Source organism: Rissa tridactyla, chromosome 4 (genome assembly GCF_028500815.1).
Source record: "Rissa tridactyla isolate bRisTri1 chromosome 4, bRisTri1.patW.cur.20221130, whole genome shotgun sequence".
Classification (NCBI taxonomy): Eukaryota; Metazoa; Chordata; class Aves; order Charadriiformes; family Laridae; genus Rissa; species Rissa tridactyla.
Window position 1 is genome coordinate 34,119,997 of NC_071469.1, and position 19,587 is coordinate 34,139,583.

A 19,587-nucleotide genomic window follows, 5' to 3' on the forward strand; every position below is an offset into this window, starting at 1 on the left:
CCGGCGGGGGTGGCCAGGGAAGGGGAGGCTCTCCTCTCCCCAGCACCGCCGCCCACTCACTGGGCTGGGTGGGGAGACCAGAGGCGGCTGAGGCGAAGCCCCGCCGTGGGGGGGTGGGGGACGGGGACCGGCCGTCCCCGCCTGGGCTGTGCGGCACCCGTCGGCCCCTGCCGCCTGCCGGGACGCGGCCGCCGTTTGGTGGCGGAGCGGAGCGGCGCGGCCAAGCCCGGCCCGGCCCAGCTGGGCGGCGGGCCCGTCCCGGCGGAGGGCGCGGCCCGTCCCGCCCCCGCACAGCGCCAACAGCCGGAGCGGCGACACCACCTCGGCGGCGCTGGGCCGGGCTCCCCCCCTCGCTCTGCGCGTTTGTCTCACCGCCTTTTCCTGTCTGCATCCTCCTCGGTCCTCCGCCTCCCCCTTCCCTTATCCCCCCCCTCCCCTCGCCATTTTCAATCCGGGAGGAGCTCGGCGGGGACTTCCCTGAAACTTCGCGGGGGAACTCGCCCGGCGCCTCCGGGGCGGCCGCAAACTTTTCGCCGCGGCGCCCGCCTCCCCCCTCCGTCCCTGACCCCCTCGGCTCCGGCGGCGGCTCCGGCGGGAAGTTTTCGATGAGCGCCCCTCCGCTGATCCGGCCGCCCAGCCCGCTGCCGCCGCTGGGGGCTGCTGCCGGCGGCGGCGTCGCCTTCCACCTCCAGATCGGGCTGAGCCGGGAGCCGGTGCTGCTGCTGCAGGACTCCTCGGGGGACTTCAGCCTCGCACACGTCCGGGAAATGGCTTGCTCCATCGTCGACCAGAAGGTAAGACGAAAACTTCCCCCCACCGAGTCCCCTCCCGCTGCCTGCCGGCGCTGACGGTGACTGTAAACTTTCCTCCTCCCGGAGAGCTAACGAGACCGATCGCAACTTTCCTGCGCCTCTGCTCCTCTGCCGCCGGCCCCGCTTCCCTCACCCCGGCCCCCCGCTCTTCTTCTGCTGCCACCCCCCGCCTCGACCCCCCCGGCCCCGCTGCCGAGGAGGCTCCGTGCGGGATGCTCGCATGCGAGCTTGACTTTTATTTTGTTGGCGATGGATGCAATTAACCCTACTAATAGCTGTTATTAAAAACAAACCCCAGCCGGATCTATCTGCCTGCTTTTTAATGCTGCGGAAAGGAAGGGGGGGGTGTGTGGGGGGGAGGAAGGCAGAAACCTGTCAGCTGTGATGGCAGCGCGGCGCCCTGGGGCAGTGTGCGCGTTGTCCCGGCCTCTGCTGGGAGAGGAAACTTTCCACTGAAAAAAAAAAAAAAAAAAAAGGCAAACAGCAACAAGGAAAAAAAAAAAACCCAACCCCGAGAGCCCCAGGATTCAAAGCGGCGCCCAGCGCTTCGCACGCCTTCCCGCTGCCGGGCAGCCCGGCCGGGGCTCAGCGCTACGGGGCCCGAGTCGGGGGGCGAGGGGTCCGCGGTGTGGGGCGGCGCTGGCTGCCAGCCTTGGGAGCTGGGCAGGTGGCCGCGGGGCGAGAGGGGACCGGCTGGCAGCCTCCGGGCTGCGGGCGGCGGTGGGTCACTGGTCGGGAGGGCGGGGAGCCGCCGCCGCGCTGGCCCCGGCGACAACGGTGGTGGCGCCGCCTGCGGGGGTGGCACTCGCCGCCGCTCCTGGGACGCGGTAGCATCGCCGGGCGCAGTCCGCCAGCAGTCTGCTAAAATCGGCGCACCACGACGAAATCCACCTCGCTCTGCGTCTGTCCCTCCGCTGTCCTTTGCCTTTGTCTGTGTTTTGACAGTCTTGGTGTTAAGCTAAAGTAAAGTTTTACTGTGTCAGTGGTTGCTGCGTGAGACCCACAGAAAAGTATCATAGTGATTGCAAAAAAAAAAAAAAAAAAAAAAAAAAGACGTTCAGGACGGTTGTAATGGAAAAAGTTGGGCTTCCCCTCCCCCCCCGCCCCGTTTTTATTAAGGTAAAATAATTTCAGGCAGGGGTTTATGTATTTATTTGTTTATTCAAGTTGATAGCTTTGCCTTATGCCTGTTTGTAGATCCCATCAGTCTGAACTTTACTACTAGTGAAATTCACTAATGTCACTAATAGTGGCATTTACTTTTTTTTTGAAGAGCAACTAGTTAAGTGTTTTCAAAAGAAGTATGAAATACACACCTTCATTTCTAAATTTTGTATTTTTCTTAGTTTAAGAAATGGTTACGTGCTTTATTAAACTTAATTCTGAAGAAAGGCATACCCTTTTGTTTAGCCGTATTTGCTTTCAAAGCTAGGCCAACACTTGTAACTTGGTCACATAGATGTCAGACACAACTTAAATACTTTTAATATTTCACCATGTGTAAGTTATTCTCCCAGCAATAATGGAAGTGTTAAGATTGTTACATGTATTTTTTTTATATTTTTGTGTTTGATTAGTTTATTCATTTCATGGGTTTGCTATAAATTTAAGTGTAATCCTAATTTCCTACCTATGTACCATTGTCTAAAGAAAACTAAATGTGTTAGCTTGCGCTCAAAGAGTCAGAGTTAACTGAGTAAGTACTGACATAAAAATTTTGAATGCTTTAATTTGTTGCAGTTTCCTGATTACATAAAAGAGAGCATCATTTAGCTGCTCTGCAGAACACACTTGAATGAGGAATTTTCTTCTAGTCACAGTTTGTCAGAGCCCAAATACCTGCTTTTCCAAGGCTGTTGAGATGGAAGTGGCTCAAAGAAAGGGAAAACTGGAAGAAAGATAGGCTTTAGGTTTGTTTTATCTTTCTTTTCAGGTGGTGGCCTCTACCTCCCCTGCTTTACAGATTAATTTGTATGTTTAGTCTTCAGAATCTTTGTTTTAAGCTTAAACCTGCAAGTATGTCTGTATATGTGACTTTGTTGACACATGTCCTTTCTCGAAACATGATGGGATGGTAACAAAGTAACTTGGCATACTGGTAGAGACTCTCTTTTAAAGAAAAATTACATGGTATCTAGAACTGTTGTGAGGTAACTTTGTGGGTGTTGTAGATTCCTGTTTTTTTCTTGAAATGATTTGAAGCATTGCTTACTCGTGATTTTATGAGGAAGATGTATTTGCTCATCAAAACCAAGCAGGAGACTATACTACAAAGAATATTTTATGAAATCTAACACTGTTTTCAAGCTTCTTTGGGTCTGTAAAGTAGTGGCCTACCAGGTAACAGTTTTGTCCCAAAGTCTCCGGTTTGGATTGTTTAATCAGTATAAAAACATGAGACAATGTGATTTTGTTTTTCTCTTTGTCTGTTGTGTTAGACTGCTAAAATCAACTCTGTCTCTGTGGTGTGCTATTAAATATTTAAGCAGTCCTCTTGTACACAACTTTATTTTTAGGATTGTGCCAAATTCTCTTCAGTATCAGTGTCAGATGACCTGTTTATAGAGAGCCTCTGCCATGGTAATGTGGGTATACCTGAGTCGAGATATTTATGACCCTTATTCTGCACAGCTTTCTACACCAACTTAATTTAGTGCTGCTCAAAATTTACGTTAAATTGAACTAAGCTTCTCAAAGTGTGCAGAGTGGACCATATTTAGGCTTGAGTACGTTGTTAACATAGAGGGTGTGTGTGTGTGTGTATAGTTGTATTTATGTATGCATGTGTGTTCATGTATAAACCCATCATATTTCTGTATCTTTATAAGTGGTTTTATATATAAATAATATATAATATACATTGCATGCACATATGTAAAACTGTTATTACTATGTGTAATTTGGAAGTTTAGATTTAGATATAAACATGTGTTTGCATATATTTATACTAGTGGACTTTAAACAGCATCTGAAGTGCAAAGGTTAGGTTTTTTTTAATTTTGGTAGAGAGTATAATTTCATTAATAACCTAATGCATATGATGTGAAAACTGGAATGAGCAAAGTGTGGTTTTTTTCTCCATTGTCCATGAGAGGACTTCTTTCAGGAATTTCATCCTGAGATAACGGTATGGAAATTTTCTTAACAAATCTTTAGACGATATGGTACGTACTGGTCTCAGGCAAAAATTCAAACACATTTAAATCTGTTAAGAACTGCTCTGAAGACAAAAAAATTTGATTCCTTTGAGTTTGTGTATTCTTAGAACCAGTGACATGAAAACCTTGAGACTTGTTCATGTGGGGTTATTTTTTCTTCAGTTGAAAAGGAATTTTAGTGTTTAAATGATGATGTGGTTGATGAGAAATGAGAATCAACTGCAAAATGTGTGTCAGTGTTTGACTTCTAGGCCAACTCCCCCACAAGAACAGTGGGAGGATATTGTAAAATACAATCGTTGTTTTCTGAAGATAAATAGTTTGAATTACTGCCCTTTTTGGGTTAGCTGCACACAATAGAACCACTTCTCCAGGGCAAAAGTGTAATGCAAAACTCACTAAGTAAGAACGTGGCATATTTTTAATTGTCTGGAAAGACTTTTTCTTTTTACTGGCAAAAGACAAAGGAAGGAATCATTATACAAATTTTTATACAAATTCATACAATTTAAATTCAAAGGGGAAACTAATTATTATTTATATTTTCTGTTTATTGAAATTCTTTCTCATTGTTGTACCTCACATACGATGTGTTGGGCTACTATAGTGGCATTGCCAAGTTTTGAAAACGTTGAGTTCTCAAGTAAATATATGATGCAACGTTATTTGACTTGAGAATGTGGGTTTTATAAAATAGCCCTTAGGTCAGCTGTTAAGATCAGATGTTGGCTTGGCCTTCAGCATTTGAAGGCAGAGAAGTAGCGAGGAATAGGAAACACAGACAACAAATACAAGAAACAAAATTTGATCTGAAACAGAGGAAACAAAATTTGATCTGCATAGGCCATGTGTGGTTCAGACTGATTTATAAAAGTAGTGTTGTAGACGGTTCACTGGTTTGGATAATTCTGCAATTTCACTGTAGGGAAAAAAAAAGAAGTAATAAACAGAAAGTAGGCCATTTCGGGAAGGGGAAAGGGCAGAAAGAAAAGTAATGAAAAGGTGGTTCAAATGGCATACTGCAGCTGGAATACTGTCCCCAGATTCATCTTTAACATATTCAGTGTTAAATTAGAAGAATTATCACAAATCAAACCAAGAACCTTTTAAAAATATTCCTGAGTATCGAACTAAACACGTTCAGAAACAGGTGGGCATCCACTTATGCTTCTGGTTGTCCTTGGTAAGAGAAATCTAACTTATTCTTAAATAAATAAAATAGGAAAACCAAAATAACCTTAGTTTTGTTTTCTCAGGCCAGAATTTCCAAACTTGTGGTCTGAGCGAAGAAAGGAGCTTTTCTAAAGCTTGACATGAAAATATGCTTAACCTTCTCTGCAAGGGTTTCAAGCAGCCATGGAAAACATATGGGGTTTGTTTATATGGATCATGTATTTATTTATTTTTTTCCCTCTTCCCCCTCTCCCCCCCCATCCCCCAATCTACAAACTTTCCTAAAATAAACAAGAGCCTGGTGGTAATGAAATCATTTCCTTTGGAGTGGGATAGGGACTCAGGGTAAATAGTATACTAGAAAGATTTTTAGCCTCAGGATAAACAAACTGTTGCAGGTTTCTACCACGCTGACCTAAACTCATATACCTTCAATCAAACACATGGGTGTAGGCATTTTATATATTCGCTACATTTTTTGGCTGTAGTCACAGACTTCATATGTTCTGCAAAAGTTAGTACAGATGTGCTGTTTATCTCTTAAAGTTACATTCTTATGGAGTCTTTAATTGGTGTACACTGGTAACAAAATGTTAAGCTTTCTTCCCTAAAGGGAGTCTTTCTCTGCATGGAATGCTTCCTTCTGCCTGTGTTGTGAAAACACCAAGTTGTTAAATTTCATTTGAGGAATGCAAGGTGCCTTGTCATTATGCACATAAACATATTACAAAGTGAAAGTACTTTTCTACTGATCTCACTCTTATAAACTCAAGTGAGACTTTTGATATTTACTGTTTAATCTTTTATTGACTTTACATTTATTATTCTCTGCCCTGTAAACTGTAAGTCAGTGTATGTAACAGTAGTCTGTAGATCAGTTAAAATTGCTTTTGGAGCATATGTGAGAAAACACTAGGAAAAGCATAACTTTGATGAAAGGGAGTCAGTCTGAATTTGTTTAAAAAAAACTGTGGGTTTTTTAAGAAATGCTAACTTTGTTATCTATCCTGTCTGTGATCCAGGTGAGGAAAATTGGTCTATTGCCACAAACTTATCTAGAGCATTTGAGAAATTCCTTGCCAAAGATTAAAGGCTATCAAATGAATTCTTACAGAATAGGAAATAAGATGGTGCTTTGAATAGAGGACAGACTTGCAACAAAGCAGTTGACATTTTAATTTTTAACGGAATTGTAAAAGGAGCCTTGTGTTGATCTTGTGTTAGTTCTACTGATGGTTCCCCCAGGAAATATATTATTTCCATAATGGTTTTAAAACAGTAGAAGATGAATAAGCATACAAGATGCTTCTCTTATTGCCGATGAGATGAAGCTCTGTTTCCAGAGAAAGGATGGAATTTATTAATGAAGTTGCAACATTTCCCAGACAGAAGTATATATGTGGACATCATATGACACATGCTCAGTGAGTTTGAAATACCTGAGGGCTGACTGTCTGATACAAGACATACTGGCCATAAACCACACGGTTGACCTGAGAACACACTGTAAGCCCGGCGCATCCTGAAGGTGTGGTGGGTTTACTGCTTCTAGGCAAGTGCTCTGTGCTGTGGATTATGTGTGGAACACCCAGTATGTGTGAAACCCCTGCACGGATTTGTACAGACTTTGTCCACAGGTATTTTCCCATGATTTCTGGAAATCCCTCACAAACACCCAAAACTATTTGCTCTTGTTATCTAGATGTTTGGGTTTTTTTAATTTTTTTTTTTTTTTAGTATGTTTAGAGAAATCTGGCTGTATGGTTACCTGCAAGGAAACAAGCACACTTCTTTAAGTCCGCACATTGTTACTTTTGGTTTCTTATTTTTATTGTATTTTGTATATGAAACTATTTTGATTAAAAACTTTTGCCAAATGTATGTTTGGGGGTGGGTTGTTTTTTTGATTTTTTTTTTTTTGGTGACTCTATGCTAGCAATTATTTTAAGGACATCTGTAGAATTTTTAAGATATGGCTATGTGAAATTAAAAATTCAACTGGTAAAGACAAATTAGGTACAGTGAGACCGAGGGTTGTCCATCTCAAGCAACCTGTGATAAGGACATGGATTGTTTGTTTGTTTGGTTGTTTTTTTTTAAATATCACTTCTGTACAATGCTACAGGCCATCACTAACTTCTTGACCTTGCCGTCTGGTTGATACCAGACAAGTTTATGTTGATATTATGTAATATGGCTGCAGTCATACAGCTGCAATTAAGTATATAAATAAAACCTCTCTCTGAAGTTTTTATCCAAAGTGGAGGCGAATTCCTTTGAGCTATCCAGTGCAGATTTCTAAATGCTGTTGGGAAATGTTTTGGTTTTGCCTTTATATACAGAAGCATGTGCCACAGGTCGATCTATTCTCTAGAAATATTTGATTAGTCCTCCCCATACAACAGGGTCACAGAATATCTGTCTTCAGTCAGTGCTAGCTGACTGCTAGTTAGACTTATATTTGGCTCTTGCCACTTAGAGGAGGACTTCTCTTTCAAATTGTCCTCTGGAGCTTCTATATACTTCTCACATAATGTTGGATTGTCAGTTTTGGGATATATTTGAAATCTGCTTTAGGGTGTGTTTCAGTAAAATAATTGTTTCCTTTTTCAACGTCAGACTTCAGTGTCTCTTACACAGGGTTGATGGCAGAGGTTCTGCTAGAAAGGCTAGCTGCGTTTTGTTGTCATGTCTCATTAACTCCAAAAAATGTGGGTTATATCAGAATAAAAAAATACATAAAAATCCCCATTTTGTTGAGATATTGTTTACCCCATCTTTGACAGGGATTTTCTTTCCATACGTGTTTACATTCATCGCGCTTTACCACTTTGTGAGAGGTGACTTTTGATGCAATGCCTTTCTGTGCTTGGCTGGTGGGGCACTCACTGGGGTAAGCTTGGATGCTCAGCATGAACTTAGTGCTCTGCCCGGACAACACCTCGTTTACGTTCTCCTGGCTTGTGGTGTCCCTGTGAACGTCCAGGGTTTCGCAGACCAAACCAGATTTCTTTGACTGGCTTTCAACTTTCTTCTTCCTCACACAAGACATTTAGTACTGCTAAATGATCTCTTGCTTTTGGGGACTTTTCTTTGCTTTTAAATATTTCTGTCCATGTAACAGTCTAAGATGATGACAGACTTGATGTCACTCAAAAACTGTGTATAAGATTAAAATAACTTGTACATGTCTGTCTTGAACTTCTAAAGTGTAAAACCCTGAAGTATGCACTTCAAGTCAACTATCTCATGAAGCAGATTTTTGCTTTCTAAATCCTTTTCTAGTTTTATCTGCCAGAACAACATCTGAAGGTTAGAAAGGTAGTGTAGTGTCCACACTATTACCTCTACATTATAGTGTGATACATATTACAGTGGTACAGGCATAGACGTGAATTTCAGTGTATTTGGCTGTCCTTTACTTTCTCTTCCTCCATGTATTTGTGGGTTCCTTTTGCTTGTTCCTTGTAATTCTGTTTTCCTCTTCAGCCGTGGAAAACTTGGTCAAGACATATGCTTTCACTTCTCCCACCATGCTCAGTGTATAATGGTACTGTGATTGTCTCTCTCAGATAGCTTTAGTCTGCTGTCAGTGCCTCTTCTGCATTCAGAAACAGTGTAATGACATAGCTGGTTATTTTTATGAAAATTTATCAAATATCGAATTTTATTCTTTTTTAAAAAAGTAAGAAACACGAACATACTTCATCTAATCTGGATCTTGGCTGTTTTCTAAGACAAGAAAAGAGGCATTAAGAGGCTTTTATTAGCGTTGGCATAAAAAGGTCTTTCCAGTGTAATTATAAGCACAAGATATGCAAAACTATACGAAGAGAAGGTGCAAACCATGACCACAGTTATCAGCTCTAAGCCTCTATCTTGTACACTTTAAAAGAACCGTATCTGAACATGTCCTGTGCAGTCTGAAAGCATGTTCTGTTTCTTCTCTCTTCAAGTTATAAAAAAAAGTCGACCTTGAGAAATGCATTTTTTTTTTTTAAAGTGTTAGAAATAGTTTTTGTTAGCATCTTGTCAGTTGCAAAAGCGCAGACAAGACACAGCTGGGACTGGGAGCAACATTCTGGCTAGGAGGCATTTTGCCTAAAAGATGCTTATCCTTAAAAACAGCACCTTTCATATTGCCTTATCTTTTTCCTACCACCTGAGAAATCCGTTTACATGAAAATTGAAATTACTAATGTATGTGGACAATAATGGTAAAGTATACCGTGGTCTCCCTCTTTGCAGCACCATATGTCCTTATGTACTGTATGGATGCTAGGCTAGGGCTGTATTCAGACTGAAACAGCACTGAAAGCCCTGTAGATCCTTGGGCCACAAAGGCTTGTTTATGTGATATAAACTTTTTAAATTGTGGGTTTGATCCATGGGATGAGGGCCTGTGGGGTGAAGGAAACCCTACTGATAAGGAGGACAGCATGAGTTATTGACACTGTTTTCAGTTAGCTGTAACAATTTTCACATTTTCCTCTGGAGTTCTGTCCCCCTCTGCATCAGCTTTATAGGGTTGCATTACAGGTTTGCTCTCTGTTTACATGACGTGACTCTAGATGTGCTGACCATGCTAGCTAATGTTGTAAGTGCTGATCTTATCTGCCTGAGGATTTCGTGTTGCCACCCAAAATTAACTACATCTAGGAAAATGTGAAAATTGTACACTAAAATCATAAAATGCAACCTTTGATATGTTTGCAGTATGTGTGAACTTATGCATTTGTTCTGGTACATTTATTATACCTACCTCTAAAAAGAAGACATGCAGCAAAATATGTAGAATATGAGTAGGAGTCTGTCCTGTTCCAAACCCATAGTTTTCACTGCAATTTTTCCCAAAGAATTGTCTGTCCTGTACAAAAAATATAGGAGGGGAAAAAAAAAAGTGGAGTGGAAATTGAAAGAATCTGGTTAGAGTCTGTGTGTGTGCTTGTGTGTGTATTAGATTAAGGGAGAGGATCTCTTGATACTAGACTATATGTTTTTATTTTCATTTCCCAAGCAAAATTAACCTTTGCTGTCTGTACGTTATGCCTGTCATGTATCACTATGTTTGCTGGCCTGTTTGTCACAAGAAGCTTGATAAGTCATTGTAGCAGAAAGGGTTCAGGTAACAGATTGTTAGGCACAAAATATGGTAAAATCAACTGATTTGGAAAATAAATATTTGTGCTTTATATCTAGAAACATGTCTCTAGTCTATCTTCAATCTGTGTTTATGATCATGCTTTTGTTGTCATGCCATCTGTACTTGACCCAGAGAATAACACATTTTCAAACCTACAAACAAATGCCAGTGTTTTGACTTTCAGTTCTTAATCTAGGTTAAATGATCATCCAATGTAAACCTTCTCTTTCTTCCTTCTATTTGATTTCTTTTCTTTGGCAACTGTCACAGAACTGAGGAGGTTCTGAGCTGTATTCTGGGGCTGAATTAGTTCTTGATGTGAACTAAGTTCTTTAAGGGGAGTTACAGAGGTGATGGAGCTAAACTCTTGTAGCCAATGACAGAGGGTGAAACAAAGAGCAATGACTGCAAAGTATGGTTTGAAAGAGATTCAGATTGCACATTAGGAAAAAAACTTCTTTGCTAGGAGAGTAGTGCAGGACTGGAGCAGGTACCCAGAAAGGCTGTGGAAACTTCATCTTTCATTTTTGGACTTGGATTAACAAACCCTTGTGTTGGAGATAGTCCTGCTGTAAGTGAGAAGTCAGACTGGATAAATTCCAGAGCTTCCAGTGTTTCTGTGATTCTCAAAGTATGCAGTTCATCGTGGTCAATAATTAAACTAATATTCAAGTTACAGTAGCAGCATTCCCCTGTCAGACACAGCTAAAATTTTTTTATCAGTTGACATAGCCTATATATGGTTTTAATTGATCTGGTTTTTTTTCTTCATGCTTTATGTTGTATCTGTAGTCTCTCATTTGTCTCTGATTTGAATATTTAAAAATGAAAAGTTATATCTGATAAAAATTAAAAGTTATATCTTATAGTTAAATATACCTACTAAAAAGGAGGTAGAAAAAAGCTGGAAAAAACTATTTCTAATAGTGCTTTTGAAGCTTTGTTTATGTACATTTGTTGCATTAATGCCTAATAGATATTAAGCAGCCTGTATTATGATAGAGCTTTATTATACACTACATTATGTAGAGGGAAGAAGTCCTTCCCTTCAGTACTTTGCAGTCGAGGCATACTGGACTGGACAGCTGGTTATTACACCACATCTTACGCCATGTGGTATGAGATCTCAGCATCAAAACCAGCAGTTTATCAGCAGTATCTTTGAAGAAAACCCTAAGAGAAATCCATCTTAGGTTGTAGGCAAAAGCATAGAGATTCCTCATGGAAACCTGTGGTTAGTAAAACCACCAGCCCTTTTGATATGAAATAAAGGCCTTGAATCTTATGGTTTAGAAATAAAAAAAAATGTTGTGTAGGGAAGGGGCCTCCTGAGTTACCTATCCTTCTGGAAAGGTGAAGGGTTGGTCTTTGCAGAGATGAAAGGAAGAAATGATAAAACGAAGTAATACACCCATCTGCTGCAAAGATTGCTTTAAGTGGAACAATGTGTAAATTTTCAAGTAAGGAAGACCATATACTGCTTGAGAAGTGAACTGATGAGGACGTGCTTGATTATCTGTCTTTGCAGGGAGGACATGTTCATGTTAGGGATGTTCCGCAGCAAAAAAGATGCATTATTTAGAGCCTACCTTGCTGTTAGGGCTTAGCGGGAAGGCCAAGGTGACAACAAGGCTGCAGTTAGTATTTGTCGTATTACTTCTTTTCCCTCCCCCTTTGCTCATTTTTCCTGTGCTTCTTAACAGGCTGTTATCAAATGGTCACACTATGTAACTTAGGGATCTAAAGTTAATATCCTGGACTGATAGAGAGTCATTGAGTAAAATAAGGACGTACAATCTAAGCTAATATTTGGCCGCTGATTGTTCAACGTATCTTAATATGCTATGCATTCACAGACGGCACATAATTGTAGGTGCAATTGTATGTGTAAATTTAAGAATGTTAACAATTTGGTAATATTCAAAATACTGTATAGTTTGTGTATTGTTTCATGTGGTCACATAATTTTGTTAAGTATCTTGGTTTACCCAGAATTAAGTGCTTCATGTTGTTACAAAAGGAAAAACAAATTTGTGTCAGTTTTACTGACAGTTTGGCATGCTTCACTTTTTTGGGTATAACATAGATAAGAGAATAAGGATGAAATCCCTTTTGAAGACTGAAGTGCAAAACAAGAATTTCTGAACTTCTAAAGCTTCTGAAAATCAGACCTATTTGTTCCAAGATGGCCTAAGAACAAAGAACTTCATACGGTCAGTTTAAAATGTTGGTAAATGTCTACTTCCTTATTTGAGAGGTAAATAATCAATATGTAAAACCTTGAAAAGTGTATTTGGAGATGCCTCAGGAAAAGATCTGAAGGAAAAAAACGCCCTCATGGGTCTCCCTAAAATACCGTGTGTATCTTGTCCATTGTGGATGAGCGAAGCTGCATTGTTTACCTTTAATTTAGGAACCATATTTTTTCTATTAAGAAATCAATTTTTGAGTAATAACGTCACCATTTTTTTCCGCTATTGAGCAGTACAAGAGGGAGGTTCTGAAAACAACAAAAATCATTATATAGCAAGAGAGGCTTCACAAAGAGCAAGTCAAAAGCTTAATTTCCATCTTTTGAATAGGAGTGCATAAACATCTTTCACTGGTGTGGCTTGTTTGTTACCCCCTTCTTTTCCCAACGTGTTTCAATCAGAAATGAATGTTGAGTGTCACTTGCCATGTTGATACCAGGCTTATATTAGTACAAATAAACAGTAGGACAAGTTTAAAAAAAATTGAGGCTGAACATCATGATAATTACAAATACATCTGTAAAGATTAATACCTATTCCATTTCTTCTAATCCAAGACAGATGCAGATTCCAAAGTTTGCATTCAGATCTTCATGAATTAAGTAATCAATCAGCTCTGCAGCAATTTGAAAATACATGAAGCTTTAAATTAGAATAATCTGTATTTTTATTCTTTCTCTAGAGAAAAAAAATTGCTTAGGTATGTGAATGTAGCATTATGAGAGAACTTTTGATTTCTCTACACACACAGTATTTTGTCTGTATTGAGGAATGAATCCTTTGTATTAGAATTATAAACGTAAGCACTAGTATTAACGTTTTGAAGGTCACATCTTCAGGTATATTGAAATCCATTGCTGTGCTGGCTTTATAAACTTTGGTATTAAGGGATACAGAAAATACTGAATCTGGGAAACGTGGATTTGATCATTTCTCTGACTCCTGCTGGCCATAGTTGCCACTGAACAAGTCACTTCCTTCCCTAACATTTTAGTTTCCATTTCTGAATGGCATATCAATACTGAGGAGGACTAAATATGAGTAACGCAGGATTTTGACTGTGAGTAATCTTAACAGAATTGTTTAGTCTGTAAAATATGTAAGAATTTCATATGCAGAAGTTTATAAGTAATTTTTGATGAATCTTAGAATTTACAGTACAAAGATGTGTGTATACAACCAGAAATATTCATGAATATTTATGGAATATATTGTTAGAATGTTTCTAAAATGTTAGGATATGATGATTGTTAGTGTGTAGATATTTGCTAGTTGAAAATAACAAATAAGAAGGATTACAATGAATTATAGTAGTATAAACTACAGTGTTTATTAAGAATTGGTTTTAAATTGTGTGAGAAATTTGTATGGAGCATAAAATATGCTTCTAGATATCTTTCTGACCATGAAAATCTTGCTAGAATTCTGCTAATGAATTCTTGGTTTGAATACACATATTTTGTGTGCAAATTCTAGAGTTGGGTCTGTATTTATTATCATTTCTTCTGGTACAGAGAAGTTACCCTTCGTTCCAGTATATTGTTAAATTTTTCTGATTTATAATTTCTTAGCATTATTCTTCAGTAATTTCCCCAGACACAGATACACTGTGGGAGGGACTATTTTTTAATGCATTTTTTGTAAGGTAGAAAAATGTAACTAAAATGTCAACCACGCAAATGTCAACCAAGTATATCTTACCCCTTTCAGGTGTTTTCAGAACACTTAGTTTTTCTTTTGAACTGAATATTATGTATATAGCACTTAAGCGTGCGTTTAACTTTTCCTCTATCAGTTATCTGATCGAGTTTACTGCTCAGGTGCTCTGAAATGTCAATGGGGTAGTGGGCAGAAATGAGAGGCGGCTGGAGTGGACACTAGAGAAAGAAACTAGATCTTGGTTTTCTAGGTCTAATAGTTTATAGGTTCGTTATTCTGTCATCTCTGACCTTCCACCCACCTGCCCCGTCACCCCCCCTTTCTTTTTTTCCTCTTGGCTGGGTTCAGTTACATTTGATGGAAGACTAGAGGTATCAAAGAGAATTTAGTTGTTCTGTCTTTTCAAAGAGACCAACATCTGGGTGGAACAAGGAGCCAAATAACCTGACTGAAGGGAGGCTGCCCTGGAGCTCAGGCTTATTAGGTTGCAGAGAATTCATATGGGAGACAGACATCTCAACTGGTTTAGGCATAGAAAATTTTCCATTAGAATTTACAAACAATCGTGAGACAAATGCGTAGGAAATCAAGCTTTATTATTACTAGGTTAAATGGATGCAAATCATTGTGCATCCTTACATTCTCTGTTGCCTTCTAATTTGCCTCACCAGACAAAATTAAAGGAGTTGTTTGTAGGTTCCCTAGTTATATGTAAATTCTTAAATATTGATAGAATATTAATGAGCTTTCCTAAATTAGTTATTTATTCTAAATGTCTTTCATCACACTGTCTCTCCTAGCATGTCATGATCTGGGCTATGACTCTTATGGGACAGGCAGATCCTAACTAGCATTTTTCTTACATAAGCAAGACCGCTTTTCTTACCCCTTCTCAGGACAGACTGATGTGTTGGCATCTTTTTGTATGTCCCAATATGCAATTTTAGATGGAAAACAATTTGTGTGGTTTTATTTTTTTTTCTTTTTTTAGAAAAGTCCCCCAAACCAAAAAGAAAACCTCAAAAGAACAGACCCCATTAAAACTCTGCTACAAGATATTGTTATCTTTGAGATTCGTAATGGCAAATTTGAATGAAGATATCCTATAAAGGACAGATGTGCATGTAAACATGAGTTTTCAAAAACCAAAAATATCTATGGCACTTTAAAGATGCTTTATAATAATTCATTCTTCCTACATGTATATATACAACCTCACCTGCTCCAGAAAACCATGGTTAGATTGGATTACAACTCACTTTATGTTTTTACACTTTTCTGGTACGAGCTTTTTATTAGGATTATTTTGGTAAATTAATTAAAACTTTGTTAATTTTAGAACATATTGTGTGTATAGCTTAGTTACACAAGAATAATACTTGTGTACTTCTGCTTCTCATTTTAAATTCTCTTATTTTGTGTTGTAAACTGATAGTTTTTTATTTTGTGCAATGTTATTTATGTATGAGGACAACTCTGTACAGATATTTATGTGGTTGGATTATACATTTGGGCTACTATGGATATTGTGCAGCCTCACTTTCTGCTCCCCCCCCCCCTCCCCCCCAAACATACTGAAATTCATAGGACAACTGTCAGCTTTGTAAACATTACCTAGGTGGTTTCTTTGATATTTTTTCCAAGAGCTTAATGGAACTGCTTTTGAAATAAAATTTTTAAACTAGGATTTTTTTTTTTGCCAATTTCCATTCTGGAATTAATTTTCTCTTATTTCTTGTAAAGTGGGAGTTTCAGTAATGGGAATGTAGGCAGGTACAGGGCTGGCATACAGAAAGTGGGAGTGTACAATATTTTATAGAACGCTTCAGGCCAAAGAGTATTCATAATGAAAGGTCCGATTTCTGTTCTTGCAATTTCATGTCAAGACACAGTGACAATTTACGCTTTTCAAAAAAAATCACACAAGAATGAATAGGTGAAGGAAAAAAATCTTCAAGTGAACGTTCCTCTAGAAAGTAAATACTGAAGGCTGTTCTACAGTGACTTGGGCCATGAAAGCTGGAGGAAAAAATGAAGGGCACCCAATGAAAAACTGCTATCAAAGTTATCTGTGTACATATATTTTTGTTTGGAATCCGTATAATAACAAAAACATGGCCTGAAGCGTATGCTAGACACATTCTTTTACCTGAATGGTCATTAAACCACTTATATCGTTAATGAAACATGAAAATATGGGTTCTTAAAGATGACCTTTACGTGTTTTTTTTAAAGTTAGTGTGACACGATTGCTAGAAGAAATTGCCAATGACTTCCCGCTATTCTAAATTTTCATTGCATAAGTTTGATTTACTAAGATTGGCTAAAAGATTGTTAGAACAAGGGACAGAATATAGTAAAAATGCATGTGGAAAAACTTTTGGAATGCTTTGAAAGTGCATAACTTACCACTGATGTTATTTGTGCATTTTAAAGCTATGTTAACATAGGTTTCTTCTATGCTAGGCTGGGAATCATTCCCAGCTTCAGATGTAGGTGAGTGCTATGTCTGCGTTCTTGGGGGCCTGGGGATACAGGCTACCTTGGAGCACACCTGCCCCACAAAATATAAACTGAGTATGATGTCTGTTACATAGACTAATGCAGCTCTATGAAAAAGTGACTGATATCGCTGAGACAATGAATTTGGGATATCTCACTTGGAGACCATGAAAAATGAAGTTGCTTTGCTGTCTTTTGCTGTGCACTTTTGACTTTTTAAAATTTTAACTGTAACATCCACAATAGTATAGAAGATCCAGCAGAAACAATTTTTTTACGGTCAAAGAAATAATTCAAATATCCTTTCCAGTAGCTTTACTTGGTAAAGAAGAACAAGCATGACCATATTTCTGTCTTTGTGGTGTTTTTTTTGTTGCTCATGGATGTTTGTAAAAATAGAACTTCAAGTAAGGACATACATTTTATTTTTACAAGTTAGTTTACATCACAAATAAAAGCCAGTTTTAGCCTAATGAAATGGCTGCAACTAAACCTAGCTGCAGGTAGCAGTTCCACCTAGTTGCTTAGTTTGTGTTTTGAATAGTACAGTTTCATTTGTGTTGGTGCCAAAGATACTATTTTTTTTTTAAGTTTTAGGGAAAATACTTTTATTTTCCTGTATACTTTATTTTACCAGAATCACACAGAATCCCTGAGATTGGACACAAATTTTTTTAGCTGACATACCACCTTTTGATATGAGATTCTTGCGGTTGCTTGTTGAAGACACTTGACAAATGGATTATATCTGCTCTTTTGTGAGGTAGCAGCTGATAAGCTAGGTGCCAGGACAAATGTCTTGCAAGACATGGATTTAAACAATTGATAGAATACAAGAAAACAAATTTTTCATGGGGGCTTCTGTTTTCTGGGGTTTTTTTTGGTTCGTTTGTTTTTTGGTTTTGTTTTTTTTTTTTTTAAATGAATTTAAAAAAAGACAACAAACAACCTAACACTTGACCTCTAGGAATAATTTGTTACTAATACTTGTACATTCCCAAGGAAATATATATGCCTGTGATAAGAAGAGGGTTTGGTTAGTGATGTGCTATACTTGAGCTCACAAAAATACCATTTTAAAAAACATGAATATACTTTTGATTACCTAGTATATATCTGTCAGGTGGAACTGTTCTAGGGTGTGAGATAGCAAGGGAGAGATTTACAGCGCTGTATGAAATGGAACTTTTTTTATACGATGAAATATTTTTGATCATGCAAAATCTAACTAGATGTAATCAGTCTATATATTGAATAAATCGGGTATTTTTACAGAGTTGGTGATATCTTCCCTGGCACCCCAAGTCCTAATCTACGAACTAACTCTGCGTATTTGGCAGGTAAATGAAACAAAGGCCAAAACTGAGATGAAATCAACTGACTTTTATAATGCTCTCAGCTGCTAAGAGGAAGTTAATAAATTCTAAAGGTACCCATTTCCATGTAAAATTTTCATCTGTGTAATTTGGTTTTGCCAGTCTGCTGCTGAGTACAGGACTAAGATCTTTGTTAAACAAGCCTATGTGAATAAGGTAACATAATAGTTGCCGTCCAGACGTGAGCCTGCATCTATTTCTTTCATGATTCTTTTAGAGGTGGAATGAGATGTCAAGAAATGGTTTTTGGAGAAGCAGCATCAGTTTTCCTACCATTATTCTTGTTCTTTTCAAAATTTATGTGTTCATTCATATTCAACATGTAACCCCTTAATCCTTTTCTGAAGAAGTGCTAGTTAACCAGTTGTTCTGCATGCTTACTTTTCTCAAACTGTTTCTCCAGTAACACATCCCTGTAAAACTTCATCCTCTTTTCTTCAAGTCACTTCTCCTTTTTTTTTTTTGAGATGTTTATGAATTCTAATCCTGTCTCTTAATGCACTTGCTGTGTGTTTCAGTTTCATATAGTGTGAAGATTTGCGAAGAATTTTCTCTGGCCCTTCATCCAGATAGTCAATGAAATCATTGTAAAGAACTGAACCAAGCTCAGGTTCCACTTTGGAACTTGCCCTTTCCGGCCCTCTTCAGCATGTCCTTGCTTTCTGACAGTGCTAAGTACTCCATCTGGGTCTAGTTATCCCATCAATTTTGTCTCTGTTTTAAGACAGTTTCGGATAAGTAATGTGAAATTTACTTCTAAGAAGGTCATGTCAAACAATATTTGAAGACACATTGAAATTAAAATACATAGCTTCAGCTGCTTCCCCTTTAACTCTACAGCTCACATTATCCTATCAGAGAAGCTAGATTTGGTTTGCATTAATTTATTCTTAGCATATTTAGATAGTTTGCCATCTCACTCCTATCTATCTTCCAGGTTCATATAAGTAATCTGATAATCAGGAGCCAGTACTTCTAGGATGAAAGTTTAGTTGACCAGTCTGTAATTCCCGAATTCCTCTCTTTCCCCCTGATTTTATATCTAATGGTCATTCATTAAGTCCTACCTTACTGCATTCATCAATGAGTTTTCAAATGCAATTGCCAAGGGTATTAAAAATGCATTGAAATGTTTTATAAAATGCTAAATGAACATCTACTTTGCATTTGTACTCCGATTTCTTTTTCTTTGGCCTGGGTTAGTCATCTTTGTTCTGATGATGTTTTAACTGAAGCTTGATGAAGAAAAACATTTGAAAATGTTTTTGATATCAAAAAGATATCGCCAATCTCTCCACAGAGTAGTAGGCAAACTGGTTATATGTCTAAGACTATACAACTGAAGTCAAATTATTACTTGCTACTGCTAATACTTTTTACTAATGCAGTCTCTTGTGCCTTTTTTTTTTCCTTTTGTCTGGCCTTAAATGTTTATTCTGTTCCTTTGTACTCAACTTTCTTAATTATACTAAGTTTCCACTTTCTGAATGTTGTCTTTTTATGTTTGAGGTC

General features: G+C 38.6%; 1 protein-coding gene across 2 annotated transcripts in view; it reads left to right on the plus strand.

Annotated features, from left to right (window-relative positions):
• Positions 1-416: 416 nt before the first annotated feature.
• PRKD1 (protein kinase D1) overlaps positions 417-19,587 on the plus strand; it is a 135,380-nt gene continuing 116,209 nt past the window's right edge. The window contains exon 1 of one of the 2 annotated variants that reach the window (XM_054198673.1): positions 417-794. In XM_054198673.1, the coding sequence (XP_054054648.1) occupies positions 606-794 (189 nt within the window). In that variant the 5' untranslated portion in view covers positions 417-605. The remainder of the gene's footprint in view (positions 795-19,587) is intronic. The other variant, XM_054198674.1, reaches the window with a different exon arrangement.